The 25,595-nt window shown below is 38.4% G+C and overlaps 1 protein-coding gene across 4 annotated transcripts in view; it reads left to right on the forward strand.

Annotated features, from left to right (window-relative positions):
* FCHO2 (FCH and mu domain containing endocytic adaptor 2) overlaps positions 1–24,545 on the forward strand; it is a 123,288-nt gene extending 98,743 nt beyond the window's left edge. For 2 of the 4 annotated variants that reach the window (XM_042455919.1, XM_042455917.1), the window contains 11 exons: positions 2,574–2,668; positions 3,651–3,734; positions 5,001–5,104; positions 5,204–5,333; positions 6,727–6,838; positions 8,657–8,812; positions 10,858–10,990; positions 12,542–12,741; positions 14,187–14,251; positions 15,575–15,739; positions 21,741–24,545. In XM_042455919.1, coding sequence (XP_042311853.1) covers positions 2,574–2,668; positions 3,651–3,734; positions 5,001–5,104; positions 5,204–5,333; positions 6,727–6,838; positions 8,657–8,812; positions 10,858–10,990; positions 12,542–12,741; positions 14,187–14,251; positions 15,575–15,739; positions 21,741–21,763 — 1,267 coding nt within the window. In that variant the 3' untranslated portion in view covers positions 21,764–24,545. Of the gene's footprint in view, positions 1–2,573; positions 2,669–3,650; positions 3,735–5,000; positions 5,105–5,203; positions 5,334–6,726; positions 6,839–8,656; positions 8,813–10,857; positions 10,991–12,541; positions 12,742–14,186; positions 14,252–15,574; positions 15,740–21,740 lie in introns of those variants that run through there. The other 2 variants (XM_042455918.1, XM_042455920.1) reach the window with 2 other exon arrangements.
* The last annotated feature ends 1,050 nt before the right edge of the window (positions 24,546–25,595 follow it).

Genomic DNA, 25,595 nt, shown 5'->3' on the forward strand with positions numbered 1-25,595 from the left:
TTCTCACACTTCCTTTTCAGAACCTATGGCGGGTTACACACCACCATTAAAGTACGTGCAGAGCGCGTACTAGGGTTAGGGAGGTGCGGTGCTTCCGCACCTCCCTAACCCTAATACGCGCTCTGCGCGTAAAAAATGTCGGCGGCCGTTCCAGACGGCCGCCGTCATGAGGACATCACGGCCGCGTCTCCTCTATACGGGGCGGCGCGGACGTGATGTCCTCGCTCCACGCCAGGGCGCCTAGTGCGCCCTTAGCACGGACCAGGAAGGAACTCCATTTCGGAGCTCCTTCCTGGTTTGCGGCGCGGCTTTGCGTCGCTGGGCGCAGCCTTCAGACGACTGCGCCCAGCGAAGCAGGGGAGAAAGGGGCCAAGCGGCCCCTTTTTCCTCCTCTCCGCCGCCGCGGGGTGTCCTTGGGGCTTGAAGCTCCAAGGACACCCCTTTTCAGGCTGTGGGGAAGCGGCATTTTTCCGCTTCCCCGCAGCCTGAAAAGCGGTGGATCAGGGCCTCAGCGGCTGCCGTTCTGACTGCTGAGGCCCCAATACACCGGGGAAAGTGGCGGGTACAGACCGCCCCAAATGGGCAGTCTGTAACCCGCCCTCGGTTCTTAAATCAGCTCCTTTTTGCATACAGTATATTGTTTTGCAAACCAGCCCCTCCCCCAAATGTTGAGCATGTTTTGTATGTTTTTGCTTGGGACAGAACACTTAAGCTTCTGCTAACATTGTCAGTACTTCACTGAGCCGGTGTACTGTAATAGGGCATCTCAAGGTGCTTTTCTGTGAAAAGGTAGTTGCTAGTAGTAGATGCTGAAACCTACATTCCTATTGTCCTGCACTCCCCCAACAGGGCAGACTATCTCACAAATGCAAGTCTAGATTGACAAAGTTCCAAAACAGATGTATAATCCACATGTGTGAGTCTGTGCATATACAATTAACCACTTCAAAATCATTGTTATGAGGTATTGTTTAGCAGTACTGTTCTTCTGCAATTTTCCCTGAAAATAAGTTAAATTAGAAGGATTAAGGATCTATACTTTCCTAGGAACTGTGGGATAAGATGCATTCTGTCTCATCACAGAGAGTATAATTTTTATAAAATCACAAAATATAACATGAAATCAATAGTGGCAGTAATACCGTATATACTCAGGTATAAGTCGACCTCATGTATAAGTCGAGGGCAGTTTTTGAGACCAAAATCATGGATTTTGATATGACCCATGGATAAGTCGAGGGCATGTTACAAAAGATCTAAGGGGGAAACAAAGCACCACTTCCCGCTCTACATCTCTCTCTCTCTGAACCTCTCTCAAGGGTCACAGTATCAGCATGGGAAAACAAGTCTGAGTGCCATGGGAAAACAAGTCTGGGTGCGCACACACACACACACACTCTTCTTTGCATCAGCATTTCCAGACTAAAGGCTTGCAGAAAAAAAGAAGAAGACACCAGCCTTGCCTTTAACCCCAGCATTTCCAGACTCATGGCTTGCAGGGGGAAAAAGGAGGACCCCAGCTTTGCCTTTAACCCCATCATTTCCAGACCCATGGCTTCCATGGAAAAAAAAGGAGGACCCTAGCTTTGCCTTTAACCCCAGCATTTCCAGACCCATGGCTTGGAGGGAAAAAGGAGGACCCCAGCCTTGCCTTTAACCCCATCATTTCCAGACCCATAGCTTCCTTGGGAAAAAAGGAGGACCCCAGCTTTGCCGTTAACCCCAGCATTTCCAAACCCATGGCTTGCAAAACAGGGTCCAAGCCTAGGCATGCTCCCTCTCTCTGCATCCTTCTCCCTTTCCCTCAGTAGCTGCTTGTTAGCTCCAGCTGTGAGGGAGGGATGAAGGATCTCTCTCTCTCTCTCTCTCTCTCTCTCTCGGAGGGAGGAGAGGCTGCCGGCACCGGGACGCAAATGGGGAGCTGTTTACTTGGCTACAGAGAAAGGTGGGCACTTTTTTAATGAACTTTTATCAGCTGTAGTAACCTATTGACCCTTCCATAAGTCGATCCTTGATTTTGGAGTCCATTTTGGGGCATAAATTTCTTGACTTATAGTTGAGTATATACGGTAGTTATTGCAACAGTCAGCAGAAGGGACATCATTACATCTGCTTTTACCAAAATGTGCAGGTGAAGCAAATGTTTACTAAGTTAACTGAAATACAGTCACCCCTCTGTTTCTGTGGACTTGAAATCTGCATCCCTCACCTGTTCGCAGGCAGTAAACGGAGGGGTACAAAATGGTGTGTGCCGTCATTCAAACCAGTGAGGCTTGAATATAGGTGAGTTTCCATTGTGGGGGAGGAGTCAGGAATAGATCTCCTGCGAAAACAGAGGGGTGATTGTATTTCAGAAGACCATTTCCTTTCCCAAATTATCCTTTAGATTTTTAAAAGAATCTTTCATTTACAAGCCAAGAATTTACAGTAGAAAACATGATCTTCTTTGGAAGATGGATAGCTATGCATTTTTATGAAAGCATGCAAATTTAATTTTAATTGTTACTAGAGCACTGAAAACACTTTATGTATAACATGATTTATATTCGTCTTCTGATGAACTTGTACATTAGGAAAGGGAACAGTGATCTCCTAGCCTGGGATCCACTCTTTAGAAATTCTGGTGACTCTTCCTCCCTGACCTCAACAATGTCTTCATCTTCATCAGGTAACATTACTGTTAATTTTGAAAAGGTACAAGTGTGATGGTTTTATCTTTATAAGGGAAAATGTCAGTGAGTAATGTAACATGATAATAACAGTAAATATCCAGTTGCACTAATGACTATTCACAGCAGTACCCCCCTCCCCCATTAAATAATAAAATAATAGGGTTATTTAGAAAGTTAATTTAACTTCGTGTATTTTACCAGGTACTTTTGTGTACCTCCTTGGATTTATCTGTTGGCTTTTGAGATGGTTTGCAATATATTTGCTCATGCTTTGAAAATTTTCACTTAAAGCTTTCAGGTGTATGCTAGCTTTTGGATTTTCTGTGCCTATAGCACCAAGATCCTGCTTTGGAGGGGTTTCCATCTCCACAAGAGCAGAATTTTAGCATGGTGTGTATTTGTTGTAGAAAGGTTGGGATTGTCCTTTTGCCAATTCTGTTGATGGAAGCAGCTTCCCAAGTAGGAATATTTAATTGGATCCTGCCTATAGTTTGTACACATCCAGGTGCCATGTAGCACAGAATTATGAAAGCTCAAGCTGTGCATTTGACTAGGCTTGCAGTCATGATATTAGCTAATGTGTTCCTGAGGTGTGTAGGCATTAGACAAGACATCATTTTGTGGTTTGATAAAAAGTATAGAATCAAAGGCCACCTTTTTGCAATATTGTGCAATATGTAGTGCTTTCTGTTGAATTTATTTCCTCTGTTTCTAACCTTTGAAATAAAGACATTTTTTTCTGTAGATCCTTGAGTTACTTGGGATTTTGAGGGGCTTGCATAATTCTGCTAATACTGAATATGTGACAGATGCATAATCAAAGAAAATAGTTGTAGATCACACATTTTAGACGTAGTTATTCAAATTTTTGTGATAATCTTTTTAATTAATACTTTAATTTTGCTCAGAATATAGCCTGAACAGAGTGAAAGTCTCTCTGTAATCCCTATTTCTCCCCAATTTTGATATTTAATTTAGCTCACTCAATTTCTCTGCAAAAAAGTTCTTCATCTTCTTGTATCCTGCCTAAAGATAATTCAACAAATACCATCAGTACCTCAGGTAATGGACTTAGGTGAATTATTAAGAAATATACATTCTTAAGTGTTGACTAACTTTCTGGTGAACTGGATGTAATCTACACTTGATATATGACAGCACATGCTGGCTCTCCTGAGGCACCCGTTTCTTTATTGTCTATTTTTGTTCAGTCCCTGGAGCCAAGATGTCTATGTCTTTTCAGTGAAACAGAACCAGATATTAAAAAGCCAAGTAGTTTTTTTGATACAGCTGGCCTTGCTGGGAGACATGTGCTGAATGGCCTTCTCCTCCTTTGTTAGTTATATGCAAGGATGGCCAAGCCTGCCTGCCACAGCCCATCATTGCCACTACCACTGTTAAGATGTGCTGGGAAATCTCCTTAACCCCAACTGGATCCATTCATTGCTAATTTTGAGTTGGGGAAAAGCAAATATGTGGTCGTTTCAGAATGGAAAAAAATAATATGCTATATACTGCTATTAAACATGCAAATTTATCTGAGACAAGTTAGTAGGCTTTGTTCAGTTTTGGTGGATTACTTAACTGCAATTAAGTAATATTACTTAGAAGGAAGATATGGAATTGCTGAAATTTCATAAGCTTGGGAAATATTGTGTCTAGTGTTATCCTTCAGAGTCATGTTTGTAATATTGCTGTCGCTTAACAACCAGTAGTGTTGTCAGTACTATTGAACTATATCTCGATTCAGCAGATTCTATTTTCTCTTTAATAGAAAAATTCAATATAGTTTTACTTTCAAATACCATATATACATGACTGTAAGTCAACCTCATGTATATGTCAAAGACAGGTTTGGGGGCCAAAATTATGGATTTTAATATGACCCATGGATAAACTAAGGATAAAACTTAGAGGCGTGTAATAAAGGATCTAAAGGATAAAGCTAAGGAAAACAATACCAAAGAACTTACAAAATTCCAGCAGACATGACTGTGATCACACTAAAGGCTGGCTGGATGAGAGACTAGAGAGGGGTCAGTGCTTCCAGGACAGATTACACTCTTGCCTTTCACCAGAGGAATAATTGCTTTTTTTTTTATTGTAAGGAGTAAGGTACAGTACTAACATTGACCTCTGGATGAATCAGTTTTTTGAGTGAATTTTTGACTAAAATTTGTAGACTTATACATGAATATATATTATATATATATATATATATATATATATATATATATATATATATATAGTAATCATTGTGCCAGAATAGTTCATTGCCAACATTTGTGAATATGTTAATACATTCATACCCTGCTTTTTGCCTTCCAGGAAGACCAACAACCCCTCTTTCCATAGGTACTTTAGTACCTCCTCCCAGACCAGCTTCCAGACCAAAGTTGCCTGCAGCAAAACTCAGTGGAATTAATGAAATTGTAGGTGCAGTACAACCTGGCATCAATGATCTTTATCTCTTTTATTGTGGACCTATCCAGTTAGATGTGCATACTGACCCTTTTGAATTTTGTTTGAAGCCAAGGCCATTCAGCCCTCCCTTGACCTCCAGTTCCAGCCCACCTCCTTCAGTCCCTTTGGCACGTGCAGAAAGCTCTTCTTCAATATCATCTTCTGCATCCTTGAGTGCAGCAAATACACCCACAATAGGTAAGTCACAGCCTGCTCAAAATCCCATTGAAACAACTGTTTTATAATTTCTGCAAGTGGGCTATGAACACCTTTTTAGCATGGAATATATGAAAGGAATAGTAAAGAATGAATATAATGAGTATTTTATTTCAAAATGTCTTTTCACTTGCTTGTTACAACACTTATTAAACACACAATGTAATTGTATGTTTGAAATAGTAGGATCTATTTTATCAAGGTTTAAATACCTTCCATAAATACATGTCTTCCTAACTATCTACCTAGAAGTGGAATGTGTGGATAACCAAAATCATATTTTGAACGTTTCTTTTGAGGGATTTATTTATTTATTGACAAAACTAGCATGCTTATTTGTTACACAAAAGGCCATTTAAATTGTCATCCACTGAATTTGCAAGATACTTTTTTTAAAAAAATCTAAAATACACTGCCCTGTTAGTATGAACTGGCTGTTACGCTTACCTATAAACAAACTGATTGCAAAACAGTTTTAATTGTCACCATGGTATGTGGTATTGTGTTTAGTGGAGGAACAGTCAAATCTTGTCCAAGGATCATACTAATTTGCTTCTTGCTTTTAGTCCTACCTTCACAAGGTATTTAATGTTCTAAGGGAAATAATGAAACTAAGACAACGATACTTCATCGAGTTAGTTTTGTCTGTAATTTTAAGCATCATTATTAAAGTAAAAATGGGCATATTGTCTTTCATTTGCTTCTTTTTGTTTATAATTTATTCTGCTGCTCTGTTCCCCTACTCCACTATACTCTCGGGCCTTTTCTAATACAGTAGAAGTCTCGATTATCCAACATAATTGGGCGAGCGGATAGGCGGATAGCCAAAAATCTCGGATAATCTGGAGCAGGGGTCGGCAACCAGACCCAATTTCTCCGTGGAACGAACGAATGCCTTAAAAAACCAATCTTTGAAAATTTCTGTGCTCCTCCATGCACTTTTTTTACTGTAGTACTTCACAGGAAAAGCGTTCTTTGAAAAAATTTTAAAGGCTCTTGGATTTTTGGACTTCCTGATGCCCCAAGGCAACCCTAGTACGTCACCAGGACATGCTTAATGGCCCATCTGTACAGGGCCTATGTTATAGCTAACTAGGGCTGGAATTAGATTAATAGCTCGTGGTAAAGTCACTTTTCTTGACCTTATGCAGTAGATGTACTTGGATAAGGCATGGACTTTAAAACATATTTGATAATTGTAATATATTTTAATTGCAACGATTCTAGTAATATATGTTCAAATATGCATTGTTTAATGTTGCTAATATTCTTGCTTTCTTTAATATTTCTAATAATAGATGACTTATGAAAATGAGAGATCAAGCCATCTATATTTGAAATTGCTAACAATAGAACTGATACTGTATTATCCTAGGAATTTCACGCGGTCCTAGCCCTGTCAGCCTTGGAAACCAGGACACATTGCCCGTTGCAGTGGCCCTGACTGAGTCTGTTAATGCCTACTTCAAAGGAGCAGATCCCACAAAGTTAGTAAAACAATTATTTATTTGGAGTTTTACGTCTTGCATTGAATAAAAAGGTTAGGCTTTTTATTCTGGGGGGAAATGGTGAAGCTTCAGCTATTCCTGGTACATTTGGACAAATATATTACTGATGAAAATATTAATATTTTTAAGACAGTTGTATTATGAGCTTGCACAAATGTCCCTGCATCAGCCCTTTTACGCCATTCTATCTGCCCTTCCATTTGTATTTTAAAAAAATCTTTGTTCGAACAAACTACTGCAAAGTGCATTTTATTTATTTATTTAAAATAAACTGGATCCCAAGAAAAATGCATGAAAAACTTTTGACAGATACTCACCTCCCCAGTTCTTCATCTCTCAGCAGCTGTGCCACCCAAAAATAACCATAAATGAGGAGAATCTATTGAATTGGATGTGAACTGCTGTGAGTGGGTGGGTGAGAAGAATTCTTGAAAACTGAGCCAAAGTAACTTCCATTAAGTGGAGCACCACTCACTGAAGTTGTTTGCACTTGATTTTTCTCCAACACACTCTGCTCTAGCACACCCCATTTACCCCATTTAGCAGGGTTCTTAAATCTTAGAAGAGACTTTTACAGAGGGTCTTTTGGTAGAGGAGAGGAGGTGGGAAGTTCATTTCTGTTCGTCTTTTACTTTGTATTTTTGTCAGGACCCAGCACCATTTTATACATTTTTCTGTACATATTTTCATAGTACAGTGAGCCCTTGGTGTGCGCTGGGATTTCGTTCCAGCCCCCCCCCCCCCCGAGAATACTCAAATCCATGGATACTCAAGTCCCATTAAATACAGTGATACAATAAGATGGTGTCCTTTGTATAAAGTGGCAACATCAAGGCTTGCTTTTTGGAATTTATATATTTTACAAATATTTTCAAGATGCTTGAACCCATAGATAAAAAAATCTGCAGATATGGAGGGCTGACTGCATTTTACATAAAAGATTTTTTTAAAATTAACATGTCTTAGGCGAAAGATGTACAAGACCAGACCATTCAGTATGGGTTATACTTTCAGAACTCAGAAAGAGAGAAGTGTCATGTGAATGAAAACATGTGTTTTAAATAGACATTCCTAACCTCCAGTTGATATTTTTCCCTTACTGTTCAGTATCTATTTTCTATTTTTTTTTTTCAGTTTAATCCTTTTCTGATACTTCTCTGGCATAATATACTAAATTCATAGATATACACGCACAGACATACTTTAAAAATCTTTCCTACATACTTTTCCTTTATTTTCCTTTATAATGAATCCTACTGAGAAGTAAAAAAAAAAAAAACTAAAATATTTTTTTTTACTAAAAACAGATATTGTGGAATTGCCTGTTTAAATGGTGCATATATTTAAAAACAATACAGATTAAAACTATGCAAAATAGTCAATAGAAGTATAATTTTAAAAATATGCAAAGGGAACTTGTAGCACTTTTGAGACTAAGCAAAAGAAGTTGTAGCACAAGCCTTTGCAGACTTGGTCTACTTCCTCAGATACAAGTCTACAAAAGCTTAGTTAGTCTCAAAGGTGCTACAAAATCTCTTTGCATACTGATATTCCAGACTGGTTTCTGATGTTCCATGGCTATGTCTCTGAATTTTATAATTATAAAAGTTATTTTAAAGAATTTTATGGTTGGCAGCTACAATCCCATTTGGTTTAAAAATCGAGCTTAATAAATTAAACATTAAGTAACATTCTTCTAAAGTTAAAATGTGTTCTCAACGCCTAGTTTTACATTCTGTTTCCCATTTTTACAGAATGTAGCATAAATAATGTTTGTATTTTCATATCTTTCTTTAGATGTATTGTGAAGATCACTGGTGATATGACAGTCTCATTCCCAAGTGGAATTATTAAAGTATTCACCAGCAATCCATCTCCTGCTGTGCTCTGCTTCAGGGTAAAAAACACAAGCAAACTAGAGCAGATTCTTCCAAATACTCAACTTGTATACAGGTTTTGTATTTTTTTTAAAATCTAATCATGAACCATGTGCTTGTTGCATGAAAACTTCTATATGTGTTTTCTCACTATGTATCCCTGTCAATCCTGTAGAATATAGTTTGGTAAATACCATTGTCTATTTCCTTCTGTTCTCCCCCCCCCCCAGGTCTGTTAAATCAGTCCTATTGTTACTTTAGATATGTTATAAACTTGCCAGTTTGCATTGAAGTTGAGCTATAACTAACCATCAGAGTAGTTATAAATCATACAGAGTTGTCTTAGAACCATGAGATTTGAAAAGAGAAATCTCTAATGAATAATTGCATTTCCTCCTGTGCAGAGTATAATTTATCCAAAGCAAGATACAGTGGTACCTCGGGTTACGAAATTAATTCGTTCCGCGGCTAATTTCGTAACCCGAAAAACCTTCGTAACCTGAATTGCCATAGGCGCTAATGGAAAAAAAGCCGCGGCTCTGCCGCGGCTCCATTGAAAATAGCGCCGAGGTTTTTTCGTAACCCGAAAAAACCTTCGTAAGCCGAAACAATAAATCCCTATGGGATTTTTTCGTATCCCGAAAAATTCGTAAGCTGGGTAATTCGTATCCCGGGGTACCACTGTACTGTTTCAAGACATTTACGTGCTGAACCAGTCTTGTAAGAATAAATGAGATATTACAGTGGACCCTTGTTATACGCTGGGGTTTGGTTCCAAGATCACCCGTGTATAACAAAATCCGTGTATGCTCAAGTCCCATTAAATATAATGACACAGCAAAATGGTGTCCCTTATAAATAATGGAAAATCCAGGTTTGATATTTGAAATTTATACTTTTTTGGAACATTTTCAAACCGTGTATGCTTGAATCCTTGTATAACAAATCCGTCTATAAGAAGGGCCGACTGTATTATAAATGAGTACAGAATAATGGAAAATTGTCTTTAATATTACATGGAAAGGGATGTGAAGGATTTTTTTTAATTTGAATCTTTCTTACAATCAGTTCAACTGGACAGGTTCTTAAAATGGCCATCTAGCTTTATTATTCATTGATGCAATCAGCTTACTACTTCAAATGCCACAATGCAGTTTGCATTGTCAGAAAGCATTCTTGCTGTTCATATAAATCAACACAGCAAATCACCGTACACATCACAAAAAATTGCCAGTAATAATGGTCTTCATATCATGGATTGAGAGTATTTCAGGTTAGCAATTTATAGTGGCCCCTTGGTATCTGATAGGATTTGGTTCCCCCCCCCCCCCCCCCTGTGGATATCAAAATCTGTGAATGCTCAAGCACCATTATATAGAGTGGTGTTATAAAATGTTGTCTATTATACAGTGGGCTCTTGTTATCTGCAAGCTTGCCGTCTGTGGATTTGAACTTGCATAGATGGCAAACCTGGTTGTTTTTAATGAAGGTACATGCATGTGACTGCACTAGCAGCCATGCACACAATGCGGCATCATAGTAAACACCAGGACTGGTAAAGTCAAAGGCTTTCAAGGCCGGCATCCATAGTTTTTTGTGGATTTTTCGGGCTATGTGGCCATGTTCTAGCAGAGTTTCTTTCTGACATTTCGCCAGCATCTGTGGCTGGCATCTTCGTTTTCTGAAGATGCCAGCCACAGATGCTGGCGAAATGTCAGAAAGAAACTCTGTTAGAACATGGCCACATAGCTCGAAAAACCCACAAAAAACAAGAGGACTTGTGTTCCACATTTTTTGTTATCTGCAAAGGGGGGTCCAGAAGGAATCCCCCATGGATACGAAATCTCAAGAACTTTATTTTTAGAAGTTTTAAATTGTTCTTAATCTTTTGTTTATTCTTAAACTTTCTATACAATCTTGATGAAGATTTATGCTACACATCATGTAACATATTTTATGTATTTGCTTATATTAATAGACACTTCATTGTATTTATTTATTATTTATTTTTTTGCTATGCACAATTGCAGTAGCCTATGTATGTAAGGAATAAAATTTTGGAATAGGAATAGGTAAGAGAACTTAATAGTGGTGTTTTCATTCCTACGTTTTTGCACACAGTGATCCATCACAAAATGATTCCAATGCAAGGGATTTTTGGATGGACATGCAAGCTGTCACAGTCTACCTCAAGAAGCTCTCAGAACAGAATCCTTCTGCTTCTTATTATAATGTGGATGTCCTAAAGTATCAGGTAATAACTTTTTTTAATTTCAGCTTTAAAAAGCAACAACTAATGTTGGGAACTGAAGGGAAATGTTTACATACCTAGCCTGTTTCCTGTAAGAGAAGAGATGGTGTATCATTGGTAATTTGGTTAGTTTTTACATCTTGGTGTCTCACTTTGGTTTAAGGATGCTCTGTAGAAATCAGCATAAAATTTGAACTTTATTATCTTGCTTTTTTTGTGTATATCACCTGACAACCTAAGGCAACTTTATGAATATCATATGGTTTTCTTATACCATATAAATACAGCCTTACTTAATGGTTTCAAACAAAGGTGGTTAAAAATTAGAATTATTTATTTGCTCCTATTTCTACCTTTCATATGAAACATCTGTGAATGTTATCACCCTCAAAAAAATTAAAACAATAAGTTTAAGTAAATTAAGAAAACAGGCAAGTAATAGATAAGATAATTAAACTGAAAGAATGGCAGTTTAAGAACTAAATACACTCTAGACCTGCTTAAATAAAACATCTTTAAAGATCAGTAGGGATGATGACAAGCAGATTTCCTTGGGTAGTTAACTACCACACTGAATTCCATAGTGAACTCCACAGCTTGGCCACTGCAGCAGGGAAAGTGCTTTAGTCTGTTCAAGCCCTCTCCACCTGAGTCAGGATGTACTGTATAAAATCCCATTCAAGTGGGATGTGCGTTGAGGCAGGGTGGAGAATCTGTAGCCTTCCAGATGATGTTAGACTCCCAGCCACCTCTCTCACATGGTCAGTTGTCAGGGATGATGGTAGTTGTCATCCAATACCTTGATGGCCACAAATTCCCACCGCTGTATTTAGAATTTCAAAAATAATGACTGGCAATTTTAATTGAGCCTGAAAATGAACCAGAGCCAGTAAACTTGTAAAAAGAATTGTATGAAAAGAAAAGAAAGGCATCATATTTTCCATGAACCCAGCCCCTGAACCATTTCTGGGCAGTAACTTGCCCAGAAGCATTTTCTGAAACCTGCGCTTAAGAATGAATAGCAATAATTGTGTCTCCCCTCCCCCCCCCTCACATGACAAAGTGATCCAAAAAGATATCACTGTTAGTGGTATCAAAACCTGCTTTAAAACAGCAGAATTAACAGGGGTGCAGCCTGTCTGTTCAGTTCTGGCTCACATTATTCATTTGGGCAACCAAAGCAGTCTCATTCCCATTAAAAACAGCTTGACTGTTTATAACAATTGATTGTTCATACTTCTTTGCTCATTGGTTTCCAAGGAAGGTATCTGTTATGTATAATTTAAAACCCTCATATTTTAGAATCTTCTATCTTTTCAGTTCTCAACGGCCTGTTCCCAAGCACAGCAATTTACAATCCTATGTGTAGCTAATGCAAGCATGAGTAACTTTTCTTACTGATGCCCATTATATTTTCTTGTTCAGAAAAAAAAACTTTTGTTTTGCTAGATTAAACCAAATACCACTGGGCTTTTTATAGTGTAAAAATAATTTACTGTGATGGAAACTGATCTATGAATTTCCACTATGTGGAATGTTGGTTTGTTTTCAAAGGTATCTTCAAATGGCATCCAGTCTACACCTTTGAATCTTGCTACATACTGGAAGTGCAATGCAAACACTACTGATGTAAGAGTTGATTACAAATACAACCCAGCATCTATGGCAGTGCCAAGTATGCTGTCTAATATACAGGTCATGGTACCAGTTGATGGAGGTGTAATGAATATGCAATCACTTCCTCCAGCAAAATGGTAAGTTTTTACTGTATAATATTCCGTGACATTCTTTCCAGTATATTTGTTATACTGTCTTCTTAAAACTTTTGTGAAAAACAATCTTAGCCTTTACTGTTTTGAACTTTAAACCCACAGTTCTACTTTTAGATATTCATGCTCTATGTTACCTAAGAGGTAATAGACAGACAGTGAAATAGAGAGCCTAGTTCTATCTGTAATACAGTTCTTGAATAAACTGACATAATTTTCAAAGAATTACGTCTACTTCCTCAAACAAAAATTCATCTGAGGAAGTAGACTTAAGTCTGCAAAAGCTCATGCTGCCAACTTCTTTTTTTCAGTTAGTATCAAAGGTACTACAAGATCTCTCTACAGATGAACACGGCTATATCTTTAAACAATTACCAAAATATTTAGAACCAGATATTTCTGAAGAAGAACTGCAGCCTTTAACTGTTCTGGCCAGCATGTAGTACCTTTCTGGGGGGGGGGGGGGGAGAACATTAAGGCTAACATGGCGGGGGGACACTTTGCTTGCTTTGAACAATAAGAAACCTTTTTTGTTAGAACTGAAACTGGACATGACTTTATTAGTTTCAATTGAAGAGGCCTGGCCAAGGATCGATACTGGCCAATTTGCATGCCAACTGAGGGAAACCAAATCCACAAGGAGGGCAAACTGTATTTTGCCATGACACCTGGCAAGTGGCACAGGGAAAAATCTATATTAAAGAAAGAAATCAAAGACAACTCATTTGGTCTGGATTATCAGATCTCAAGCCACAAAACCCATCTTGCTAAGTGAGCCTATAGCTTTCTTCTTACCATTTCTTCTTAATATTACTGATCAATAGGAATAGTCCACTAACTGTCATCAGAACTGTTAGAATTGGCATGGTCCTCACCCATATGTCTTATATCAGACAATTGTAAAAAGAAGTCTGATAGTTTCAGTTCATATTCAAGGTCGAGAGCAGGCAGTTTAAGAGCACTATAAATGTGTTGAGGCTGAATGACCCTCAACATGGGAACTGACGGCTCCCTCCTATAGCCTTATAAAATATGACTTATTGACTAATGTTACTAAGTTCTTTGTTAGATTTTTATCCTATCCATTCACCTGAAAGGAGGAGACAAAAAGAGGATAGGAGGCAAGCCTTGTTTGGTAACTTTTATTCAAGAGTTCAGTTACCTGGTAATAAGCCAATATATTTGCCGGCATATTTTCTAAATCTGAAAGGTTTGGGAGGAGACCAAATATCTTTTATTGGGCTTTCAACATCTTCGTGGTAACACATTTTAGTCTACAGTCAAATACATGGAAAGAAATTGCACAGAACTTTTGAATCCTTAGAAGTGTGCTCTTAGCTGTTTTGAGAGATCACAAAGGAAGTGGATTTAATATAACAGTATTTCTGAATAACTGCATTATACTGTAGTAACCACCCCTTTTCATTTAGGAATTCAGAACAGATGAAAGCATTTTGGAAATTATCAGGTATTTCAGAAAAATCAGAAAATGGAGGTAAGAATGGATATTTAAACTATTATGTTTAAGTATAAGAAAAAATAATTCAATCATTTGTTTCAATTTGAGGAGTAACCAGCAAAAAAATAAAGCACATTTCGTTTCTCATCTTGTCAGCTATATTAAAAACTAATCAACACTGCTATAGAGGGCCTTCATATGGAAGAAATAGCCAGCAATATGAATAATACTCATTTATATTTCTAAGCTGCTTTTCTTCTCAAAATTCATTTTTACTATTTTTCTTCTCATTTAATCAACAACCTTTTTTTAAACACTTTGAATAATATGTAAGGCTCTTGCTTTAGTCATAAAAAGAACAAAACATGAAAAGGAAGTATAAACTGTTTGATTTGCTGAGAATTGTGGTTTTGTCATCCTACTCCCACAATCAGATGAACTCTTAACAGCAGAAGAAAATTGAGATACATTTATGCTTTCATCTCCTTTGCAACTTTATGCTATAAGAGCAATGCCTTTAGTATATTGAAATTAGATCTCTCTAGTCATTCTGAACGAGGACCCAATACAGTGCTCCCTCGGGTTACGAAATTAATTCGTTCCGCGGCTAATTTCGTAACCCGAAAAACCTTCGTAACCCGAATTGCCATAGGCGCTAATGGGAAAAAAAGCCGCGGCTCTGCTGCGGCTCCATTTAAAACAGCGCCGGAGTTTTTTCGTAACCCGAAAAAACGTTCGTAACCCGAAACAATAAATCCCTATGGGATTTATTCGTATCCCGAAAAATTCGTAAGCTGGGTAATTCGTATCCCGAGGTACCACTGTATTTATTTGTACCTTATAGCTATTAAATCAAGACATGTCCTTTATACAGTTTTATAGTGTGTGTTCTGTGTGTCTTAAGTAGGTTTTTGTTTGTCACCTTGAATATTTTATTAAATAGCAAAATCTAATTGATAAATAATATCACACACTATCTGTATATCACTTCCAGTGTGTATAATTTATAAGCAAATTTAGAGAGTTGAGAAAGCAAACACTTAGCTTAAAAAAGGTGATAATTATGTGGGAGGAAGCTAATAAAATGGCGCTGTCCAGTGCCACTGTAAAGAGTGAGGAGATCTTGGAAGAGGGCAAAAGATTTTTGCAGAAGCATTACTTTCCAGAGTACATAACCTCTTTCCTGATGTTACTGTCCACTGTTTGGTCTGCTGTTTGTACTTACTTTTTTAATTCACTGCAATACATGTAACTAGATTACTAGATTATCAAGATATCCTCCAAATTTTTGTCCACTTTTACAAAATTCCTGATTGTTCTTTAGCATATATGTGCTCTCCTCGTTTTTCATTTGAACAGGTTCTGGTTCCCTCAGAGCGAAATTTGACATTTCACAAGGGCCCAGTAAACCAGCAACACTTGCAGTGCAATTTATCAGTGAAGGAAGCACTCTTTCAGGAGTAGATGTTGAACTTGTAGGCACTGGCTATCGGCTTTCCCTAATTAAGAAGAGGTTTGCCACTGGTAAGATAACAAATCATAAACCAGTTTGTACTCATATCACATTCAGACATGTTTGTCAAATGTACGTTGTATCATACAGTAGAGTCTCGATTATCCGACATAAACAGGCGGGCTGATAGTCGGATAGCCGAAAATGTTGGATAATCCAGAGGGTGTGTTTGGGGACCTGACTGTGCCCTTCATCTTCCCCGTTGCCATGCTTTGGCCCTTGTTTTGGGGCCTGGAGGTACTCGTCCTGGTCGCTGCCGCCACTGTCACACTTGGGACTGTGTTTTGGGGCAAGGCTTCACTCCTTCTCTCCTTGCCCGTCATGTCCGCCATGTTTGGGTGCATGTCTGGGGGTGCGGAAATGCCTAGAGCCATGTCCCCAAGCAGCCACAACATCAGATAATCTGGAATGTCAGATCACTGAAGGATGGGTAATCGAGACTCTACTGTACATGCAAAGGGAAGATGCTTAGAATTGTAGAGTTGGAAGAGACCACAAGGGCCATCCAGTCCAACCCCCTGCCATGCAGGAAATCTTAATCAAAGCATCCCTGACAAATGACCATCCAGCCTCTGCTTAAAGACCTCCAAAGAAGGAGACTCCACCACACTCTGAGGGAGTGTGTTCCACTGTCGAACAGCCCTTACTGTCAGGAAGTTCCTCCTAATGTTGAGGTGGAATCTCTTTTCCTGTAGCTTGCATCCATTGTCTATAATGTCAAGGTTCTTTTGTGGTAGACACAGCCAAGGAAGTTTCAGTATTCCCTAACATGTGTCTGTTGCATGTAGAGACATATTTATTACCCTTTGCAGTTGCTGTTTTCATTATCATCATATTTACCTGGTGGTGCAGTGGTTAAATGCCTGCACTGCAGCCATTCACTCAAAACCACAAGGTTGCGAGCTCAAGACCAGCAAAAGGGCCCAAGCTTGACTCAGGCTTGCATCCTTCTGAGGTCGCTAAAATGAGTACCCAGACTGTTGGGGGAAAATTAGCTTACTTGCTAATTAGCTTACTTGCTGTTCACCGCTATGATCTTTGGAATAGCGGTATATAAATAAAAAAAATTACTTATATCCCACCTTTTTCTTCAGAACTGAGATTCAGTGTTCTTACAAAATTACAACAAATATAGTTAACACAGAGAAGATTATCATTAATTGCCTATATTGTTAAAAACAATCTAAAACATTATTTAGAATAATAAAAATAAAAGCAGTTTAGGAGGACCTAAGCAGAGCCGTGTAGCATAGGGGGGGATTGGAGATGTCTCATCCACAGGGTCACCATGAGTCAGGGTCAACTCGAGGACAGTTAACAACAACAACATCAGGTTAGAATCAGATATTGAAACAGAACCTTCCCTTTAAGTGTAACATAACAGCCAGTACATTCCTTTAAAGAAGTATTCCCAGTAGATTGACCGTTATATTCATTACTAAAGACTTTGCAGTATGGACAACGAGGGATCTGCTGCAGTCACCTGCAACTCTTGTGGGATGTTTCTCTTCTTGCCTACAGAAGTGGACAACTTCACATGCACCAAGTGCAAGTTGGTAGCACTCTTGGAGGAGAAAGTGCAGCAGCTGGAGTCCAGAGTAGCTACACTTCAGCATATTAGGGAACAAGAGGACTTTCTGGACACAATAGAACTAACCATCTTGGATGAGTACCACACAGAGAAAGATGCTAGGGTGGAAGAGGTCACTTGCCAAACAGAGGAGGCAGACAGCTGGAGGAATGTCACAAAGAGAAGTAAGCCAAGAAGGAATTGTTCGGGGAGCTTGCAGCTAGAGAATCGATTCGAAGCTCTTTCCCTTATCAAGGAGGATGAAGAAGAGCAGCATGGACAGACTTCAGGGACAGAGCAGGGGAGCCTGAGAGTCCCATCCGAGGGAACAGTCGCTGCTAAGCCTCGGAGGAGGCGTGTGGTCGTAGTGGGGGACTCCTTGCTGAGGGGTACAGAAGCAGTGATTTGTAGGCCTGACAAGATGTCTCGAGAGGTGTGTTGTCTTCCAGATGCAAAGATCCGTGATGTGACAGAGAGGCTGACAAGACTGGTCAAGCCTTCTGACCAATACCCCTTCCTTTTGGTCCACGTGGGAACTAATGATACTGCAAGACACAGCATTCAGAACATCAAAAGGGATTACGAGGCGCTTGGTAGGAAGCTGAAAGGAATGGATGTACAGGTTGTCATCTCGTCTCTTCTGCCAGTTGAAGGGCATGGTCCAGGAAGGGAGAGGAAAATCGCGGATGTGAACAACTGGCTTCGCAGATGGTGCCGCCGAGAAAGATTTGGATTCTTCGATCATGGGCTGCGGTTCCATGAGGAGGGACTTCTTGCAACAGACGGGTTGCATCTCACGCCAGTTGGAAGAAATGTTTTTGCCAACAGTCTCAAGAACTTGATCAGGAGAGCTTTAAACTGAGTTCCGAGGGGAAGGGAGGCAATATTAAGGAAGGCGAAGGGGATGGCGAAAATAGTCAAACTGACATAGAGGAGACAAGGCAAACAGTGCAAGGACCCAACAGTGCGAGGCAAAAAAAACTTGCACAGGCAGCAAGTAAAAGGGAACCATGGTCTGCGATGTCTCTACACTAATGCACAGAGCATGGGAAATAAGCAAGATGAACTCGAACTCCTAGTACAACAAAGCAAATATGATATAATAGGCATCACTGAAACCTGGTGGGATGAGTCTCATGATTGGAATGTGGAAATAGAGGGGTATAACCTTATTAAGAGAAATAGGCCAAATAAGAAAGGAGGAGGAATAGCACTATATGTCAGAGATATTTACACCAGTGAAGAGATCCTGGACATCAGTCATGGAAGCCAGGTGGAGAGCATCTGGATAAGAATCAAAGGGGAGAGAAACAACAAGGATGTTACGGTGGGAGTCTACTACAGACCCCCAAGTCAGACAGAGGAATTGGATGATATCTTTCTAGAACAGATGACCACACAGTCAGAAAAGAGAGATGTAGTAGTGATGGGCGACTTCAACTATCCTGATATTTGCTGAAAGTCAAACTCAGCAAAATCTTCAAGGCCTAGCAAATTCCCCACTTGCCTGGAAGACAATTTCATGGTCCAAAAGGTGGAAGAGGCAACAAGGGGGTCAGCTATTTTAGATCTGATCCTAACCAACAAGGATGACTTGGTTAATGGGGTGCAAGTGGTGGGATCATTAGGTGGAAGTGACCATGTTCTCCTGAAGTTTGTAATACAGTGGAAAGGAGAAGCCAGGCATAGTCAGACACGCATCCTAGACTTTAGGAGAGCGGATTTCAGTAAACTTAGAGAAGTATTGAGAGCGATTCCATGGTCAGAAATACTAAAAAATAAAGGAGTTCAGGACGGATGGGAGTTTCTCAAAAGAGAGATACTGAAGGCACAATTTCAAACAGTTCCAGTGAGAAAGAAAAACAGGAGGTGTCTCAAGAAACCAGGATGGATGACTAAGGAACATTCAACCGAGCTAAGTTTGAAACGGAACATGTATAAGAAATGGAAAAAGGGGGAAATCACAAAAAAGGAATTCAAAGAAATAGCAGGCATGTGTAGGGGTAAAGTCAGAAAAGCTAAAGCACAGAATGAACTCAGGCTTGCTAGAGAGGTTAAGAACAATAAAAAGGGCTTTTTTGGATATGTCCGCAGCAAGAGGAAGAAGAAGGAAACAGTAGGGCCACTTCGTGGAGAAGATGGCAAAATGCTAACAGAAGACAGAGAAAAGGCAGAATTACTCAACACCTTCTTTGCCTCAGTCTTCTCAGAAAAAGAAAAGGGTGCTCAACCTGACGATAATGGAGCAGAGGACAGAATAGGGGAATTTCAGCACAGAATAAGTAAAGAGATAGTAGAGGAACACCTTATTAATCTAAATGAATTTAAGTCTCCGGGACCAGATGAACTCCATCCAAGGGTATTAAAAGAACTGGCAAATGTAATATCGGAGCCATTGGCAATAATCTTTGAAAACTCCTGGAAAACAGGAGATATCCCAGCAGACTGGCGGAGGGCAAACGTTGTCCCCATCTTCAAAAAGGGGAAAAAAGAGGATCCCAACAATTATCGTCCAGTTAGTCTGACATCAATACCAGGAAAGATTCTGGAGCAGATCATTAAACAGAGAGTCTGTGAACATCTAGAAGGCAATGCCATAATCACAAAAAGTCAACATGGGTTTCAGAGAAACAAGTCATGCCAGACAAACCTAATCTCTTTCTTTGATAAAATTACCAGCTTGGTAAATGAAGGGAATGCTGTGGATATAGTATATCTTGATTTCAGTAAGGCCTTTGACAAGGTTTCCCATGACATACTTGCAAACAAGCTGGTAAAATGTGGGCTAGACAAAGGAACTGTTAAATGGATCTGTAATTGATTGACCGGCCGAACCCAAAGGGTGCTCAACAATGGCTCCTTTTCATCCTGGAGAGAAGTGACCAGTGGGGTCCCACAGGGCTCTGTCCTGGGCCCAGTGCTATTCAACATCTTTATCAATGACCTGGATGACAGAATTGGGAGCATACTTATCAAATTTGCAGATGACACCAAATTAGGGGGAATAGCTAATACCTCAGAGGACAGAATCAAGATTCAAAATGACCTGAATAGACTAGAAAGCTGGGCCAAAGCTAACAAAATGAAATTCAACACGGAGAAATGTAAGGTATTGCACTTAGGGCGGAAAAATAAAATGCACAGATATAGGATGGGTGACACCTGGCTGAATGAAACTACGTGTGAAAGGGATCTAGGAGTCCAAGTAGACCACAAGTTGAACATGAGTGAACAGTGTGATGCAGCAGCTAAAAAGGCCAATGCTATTTTAGGCTGCATCAATAGAAGTATAGCGTCTAGATCAAGAGAAGTAATAGTGCCACTGTATTCTGCTCTGGTCAGGCCCCACCTAGAATATTGTGTCCAGTTCTGGGCACCACAATTCAGAAAGGACATTGAGAAACTGGAGCGTGTCCAAAGGAGGGCGACAAAAATGGTGAAGGGTCTGGAAACCATGCCCTATGAGGAACGACTTAGGGAGCTGGGGATGTTTAGCCTGGAGAAAAGAAGGTTAAGAGGTGATATGATAGCCCTGTTTAAATATTTGAAAGGATGTCATATTGAGGAGGGAGCAAGCTTGTTTTCTGCTGCTCCAGAGAACAGGACCCGGAACAATGGATGCAAGCTACAGGAAAAGAGATTCCACCTCAACATTAGGAGGAACTTCCTGACAGTAAGGGCTGTTCGACAATGGAATGCACTCCCTCGGAGGGTGATAGAGTCTCCTTCCTTGGAGGTCTTTAAACAGAGGCTGGATGGCCATCTGTCAGGGATGCTTTGATTTGGATTTCCTGCATGGCAGGGGGTTGGACTGGATGGCCCTAGTGGTCTCTTCCAACTCTATGATTCTATGATTCTATGAACATTGCAGAATGTATGAAAGAACCTTCAGTGTTGTGAACTAATTTGTTAGCATTGCAGTGGAGTATTCCTGGATACACAGTACAAACATTAACAAATGAGTCTATAATTGGGGGGCTGGCTTTTGTGACTAAACCAAATTTTAAGGCTGCCTACCTCCGTTACTAGTCTTGTTCATTTGGCCTCTGTGTGACCATGGAAGTTTCCTGCCATCATTTGATATAGCAGAGGATGGCAAAGGACTTGGCAGTTTGGTCCTACATGGCCAAAGCATTCCAGGTACCTCAGCCATACAGCAGATTCCCTTTGAAATTCTGGAGGGGAGACGCATCACTACTTAACTTTTGAGATGATCCCACTACACTTCTGCAGTTCACATTCACCAAAGGGCAGTGGCACACTTCCCTTGTTGAGGTGAAAATGTGGAAACCTGATTAAAAATGCAGCCTTACCTATTCTTACCCTTAAATATAATTTATACAAACAGTATAATAGTAAGTAACAGTAATCAGTTTGACTGTTTTAACTTCTAATGTGTTACTGAAAAGGTATTAACTACATATGTTTTTTGTGTCTTTTAGGGCGATATATGGCAGATTGTTGAAGAGCCTATGAAGAAAAAGTTTTCTCAAAGAATAGAAATTCATTCTTTTACTACCTTTCCAACACTATTTTAACATGCATTAATTTTTGAAAATATGTTGCTTAGTTTCTATACCCAACAAAAATGCACTTTTAAAAACAAGTGATTTAAAAATACTTTATTTTATAATAGCACTGAAGCAAACTCCAACACTATAGAAGACCGCCTACAATACTGGGAAACAAGATTATTCAGATATTTAGTACTCTTGTAGCAGAGCCAAAACAGAAGTAATTTGCTGTATTTAAGACGTGAGGTGCTTTGTGAATCTATAGACAACTGTAACATATATTTAGCTTTCTATAAATACTGAAGTGTAATTTTTTCCAGTTTCCATTATTGCCATTCCATATACAAAAAAGTGGCAAAGTAATTTTTTGTCTTCTCTATTTATGTGCCATATCTTGCTATGGATATGTATAAAAATAACTTGATCTCCATATACCATATATAATTAAATGTACATTTTTATATAAAATATGGTTTTAAAAATGTAAAGTGCAATTTTTAAATGCAACAAACAACAGAGATATCTACTTCTGCCATTAGTTGGCTTTATGGGAGTTGTAATTTTAATTAATGCTGTAGATTTAATTTATTTTTATATTGAATGTGTAACTTTTGTGCCTTTTTAAAACTGTGCCTGCCAAACTGTGTATGTGCCTCTCATTTATTTCTGCAGTTTCAAGATCTTCCACTCAGAAAATATTTTTCTCTTAAGCATGTACAGCTCCATAAATCCCTGGCAAGGATTTAGTAAGGGAAGTTCACAATAACTACAAAATAGTCTTTTAAAATATTAAATGACTTCCTTTGGGGGTTAATTGCAATAAACACAGCCACTGTAAAGGGAAGTGCTTTGCTTTGATAAAATCACAAGAAAAACTTTTTATTAAAATTTAACTGCAGTATCACCAAAGATGTGCAAAATGAAGGTATATTAAATTGTAAAACAATAATTTGTAAAACAACATTTGTAGAATTTTCTTTTGCTATCTGTAATTTCTAGTGCTTTCAAACGTATAACATCAATGTAAGAGTTGTTTCTGATGAGTAACATCTTTTAAAGATTTTGGGAATCACATTAATTTTTAACAACACTGATGGATTAATGATTTGAATGTTTGGATTAATCTCTAATGTCTTTGTCACATTTTAAAGATAGTGGCAAACTGTGACTCTAAAGAACAAATGATGGCCCATTGGAATAATTTATAATACGAATTACCATTTTTAGAGCTTGTTGTGTATTCTGTTAGGACCTCATGAAACACTGAAAATCAAAATTTCTGAGGGTTGTTAAATTCTATAACCAGCAATTATACAAAGATGAGATCTCTGAATTCCAGTGTCTATGTAAAGCATACAATAAAAGTAATAATTAATTATAAGATCTTTCTAGAATCAGTAATGAATTTTATCAATCAGCTTTATATATAGAATTTATATATAATCCCTTTAAGCAGTTGACGAATGTTAACATAATAGAAAGGCTGTTTTATGTTATATGACATAATATTTATTTATTTTAAAAGAATGTATCGGTTTGAATATTTTCTGGCCCACTTTTGTGAGACCATATGTTCCATAAGAAAGTAAATTTAATTGAAATAAATATTTGGAGCAGGGATATGGGCTTACCCTTAAAAGACTAAGTAGCTGGTTATTTTATTTTATTTCTCTTTTTTTAAAGCAAAATCAAAGCTTTGACACTACTTCAAGCAGCTGTGTAGTTGCTCTGAACAATCTAGCATCATTTGCTTTGTAACTGGGGACAGAGTGGCTTATAAAAACTGTGCTTCATCTGACAGTCATTCCTGGAGGTATTCTTGGGGACAATAAGTTGACTACCCCTTTTGGCCAGTAGCAGCAAAGCTTTTTTGTTGTTGTTGCTTTTAGTGGCAAACTCATCCCTCCACCACAAATTCTTCAAGATCATGCTCCACCATCCCCAAACATTTTAATCCAATCTGGGTGACTTTTTTCCTAAAATGCACCCAAAACTAAAAAAAATTCTAGGCTATATACTTCAGTCCAGTACCACCTTATACAGTACATGAATAACTGATTGTAGTATTGCAGTTAAAATATTATTTTACTTTTTCTTATTTTTATTGTCTTACACAGATCTTAATTAGATTTCATTCAACAGTATATATTGGATTTACATATTCTAAAAATTTAGTCTTAACTGAATTATTACTAGAACCTCTAAAAGACTGGCATTTCAAATGGTAAAGTTTTTACTGGAATCTTAATTGTAATCTGCTAATGCAGTCAAAACTGTGTGGACAGTTTAATACCTTACTATTGAACATTTGATCTACTTTATTCAATGTAATCATGTATTATTTCTAAAATAGTGCAAAAGCTAATTTTCAGCACTTTTATCTAGCCTTCATACCAAGTGTTCTCAAATATACATTTACAAAGGGTGCAGGTTACAATTTTGAAGCCATACAATTTTATATAGAATTTTTGTAAAGAAATTTTTAAAAACTGTATAAAAATACATCTATCTGAAGAAAATTGCATGTTGCAAGCTGGATCTTGCTTGTTTATAAAATGATCATCTGTGTAGCTGCCTCCTGAGAGAATGTGTAACCCAACTTTAAAGGTCTGAGGTTTCTATGAACTGTAAATTAGAGCAATATAAATCTTAGAAAAAATGTAAATATCTCTGATCTTTCACAAAATGTAAAATAAAAATGCACCCTATAATAAACGTGTAATATATAACTTATAAGTTGACTCTTGCAATTTTATTACTGGTACCCTTGAACATCAGAAAGGACTAAGATACAGTCTTCTCACATAAAAATTGCTGGTTTTCTGGGCAATGGAAAATACGTTTGATCAAATGTTTAGCAAAGCATGTAGTAAAGTTATTCTAGGTGGGGGACAAAGTTCTCTAACAGCCTCCTCCAGGCAAACGTTCTTACCTTCTGTGGAGGCCTATCAGACAGAATTATACAGGATCTTCCTATCATTGTTTACTAAAACTAATTAACTAGCTAAATGAAACTTGAAGCTTGTAGAAGGAAGGAGAAGATTTAAACTAGACTTTATGCCAGGCTTTCTCAACCTGGTGCCTTCTCATTTTTCTTTGACTACAATAATTATAATTTTGAACCAGCATGGCTCCTGGCCCACAAACATATATCAGAGGTAAAATACCCCTTCCCCATCTAAACTGGCAAATAGTGAAGTGTTCCATAGATATAATGGTTCGAAATATAGTCTGTAGGATCTGCAGTTTTAATGGTCAAGAATCTTTAGTTATGTAATATAAAAGAAGTAAGGCTATATTTCAAAGGAAGTAAGTGAATATTCCTTGTCTAAAAATCCTACGAAATTCATGAGGTTGTCATAAGTCAACAGGCACCTTGAAGACACACATACATGAGGAGTTGGAAGGAATGCGTAAAAAGGGAATGATGGGAAGAGAGAAGTCGAAAGAAAGAAATTGGTTTTGAGGAAAACTTTTCACTTACCTATCCAAGAGCCTAACATTAAGAATTGCAAAGGAGTTCAGTGCAGCTCACCTCAAATAATATAGTGTATATTAAACAATAATGTACAATAGAAATCACTTCACAATACCATCAGTACAGAGACAGACGTTACTGTATATTAGACAGACTCTGAACAGCCTAAAAGGGCTTTCTGAAAAAGCCCCAACAATACTGTTTAATAATGTGCATGTGTGCCTTCAAGTCAACTGTCAACTTATAGTGACCCCATGAATTTCATAGGATTTTCTTAGGCAAAGAATGCTCAGAGGTGGTCTTGC

Source organism: Sceloporus undulatus, chromosome 2, assembly GCF_019175285.1.
Source record: "Sceloporus undulatus isolate JIND9_A2432 ecotype Alabama chromosome 2, SceUnd_v1.1, whole genome shotgun sequence".
In the NCBI taxonomy this organism is placed as follows: domain Eukaryota; kingdom Metazoa; phylum Chordata; class Lepidosauria; order Squamata; family Phrynosomatidae; genus Sceloporus; species Sceloporus undulatus.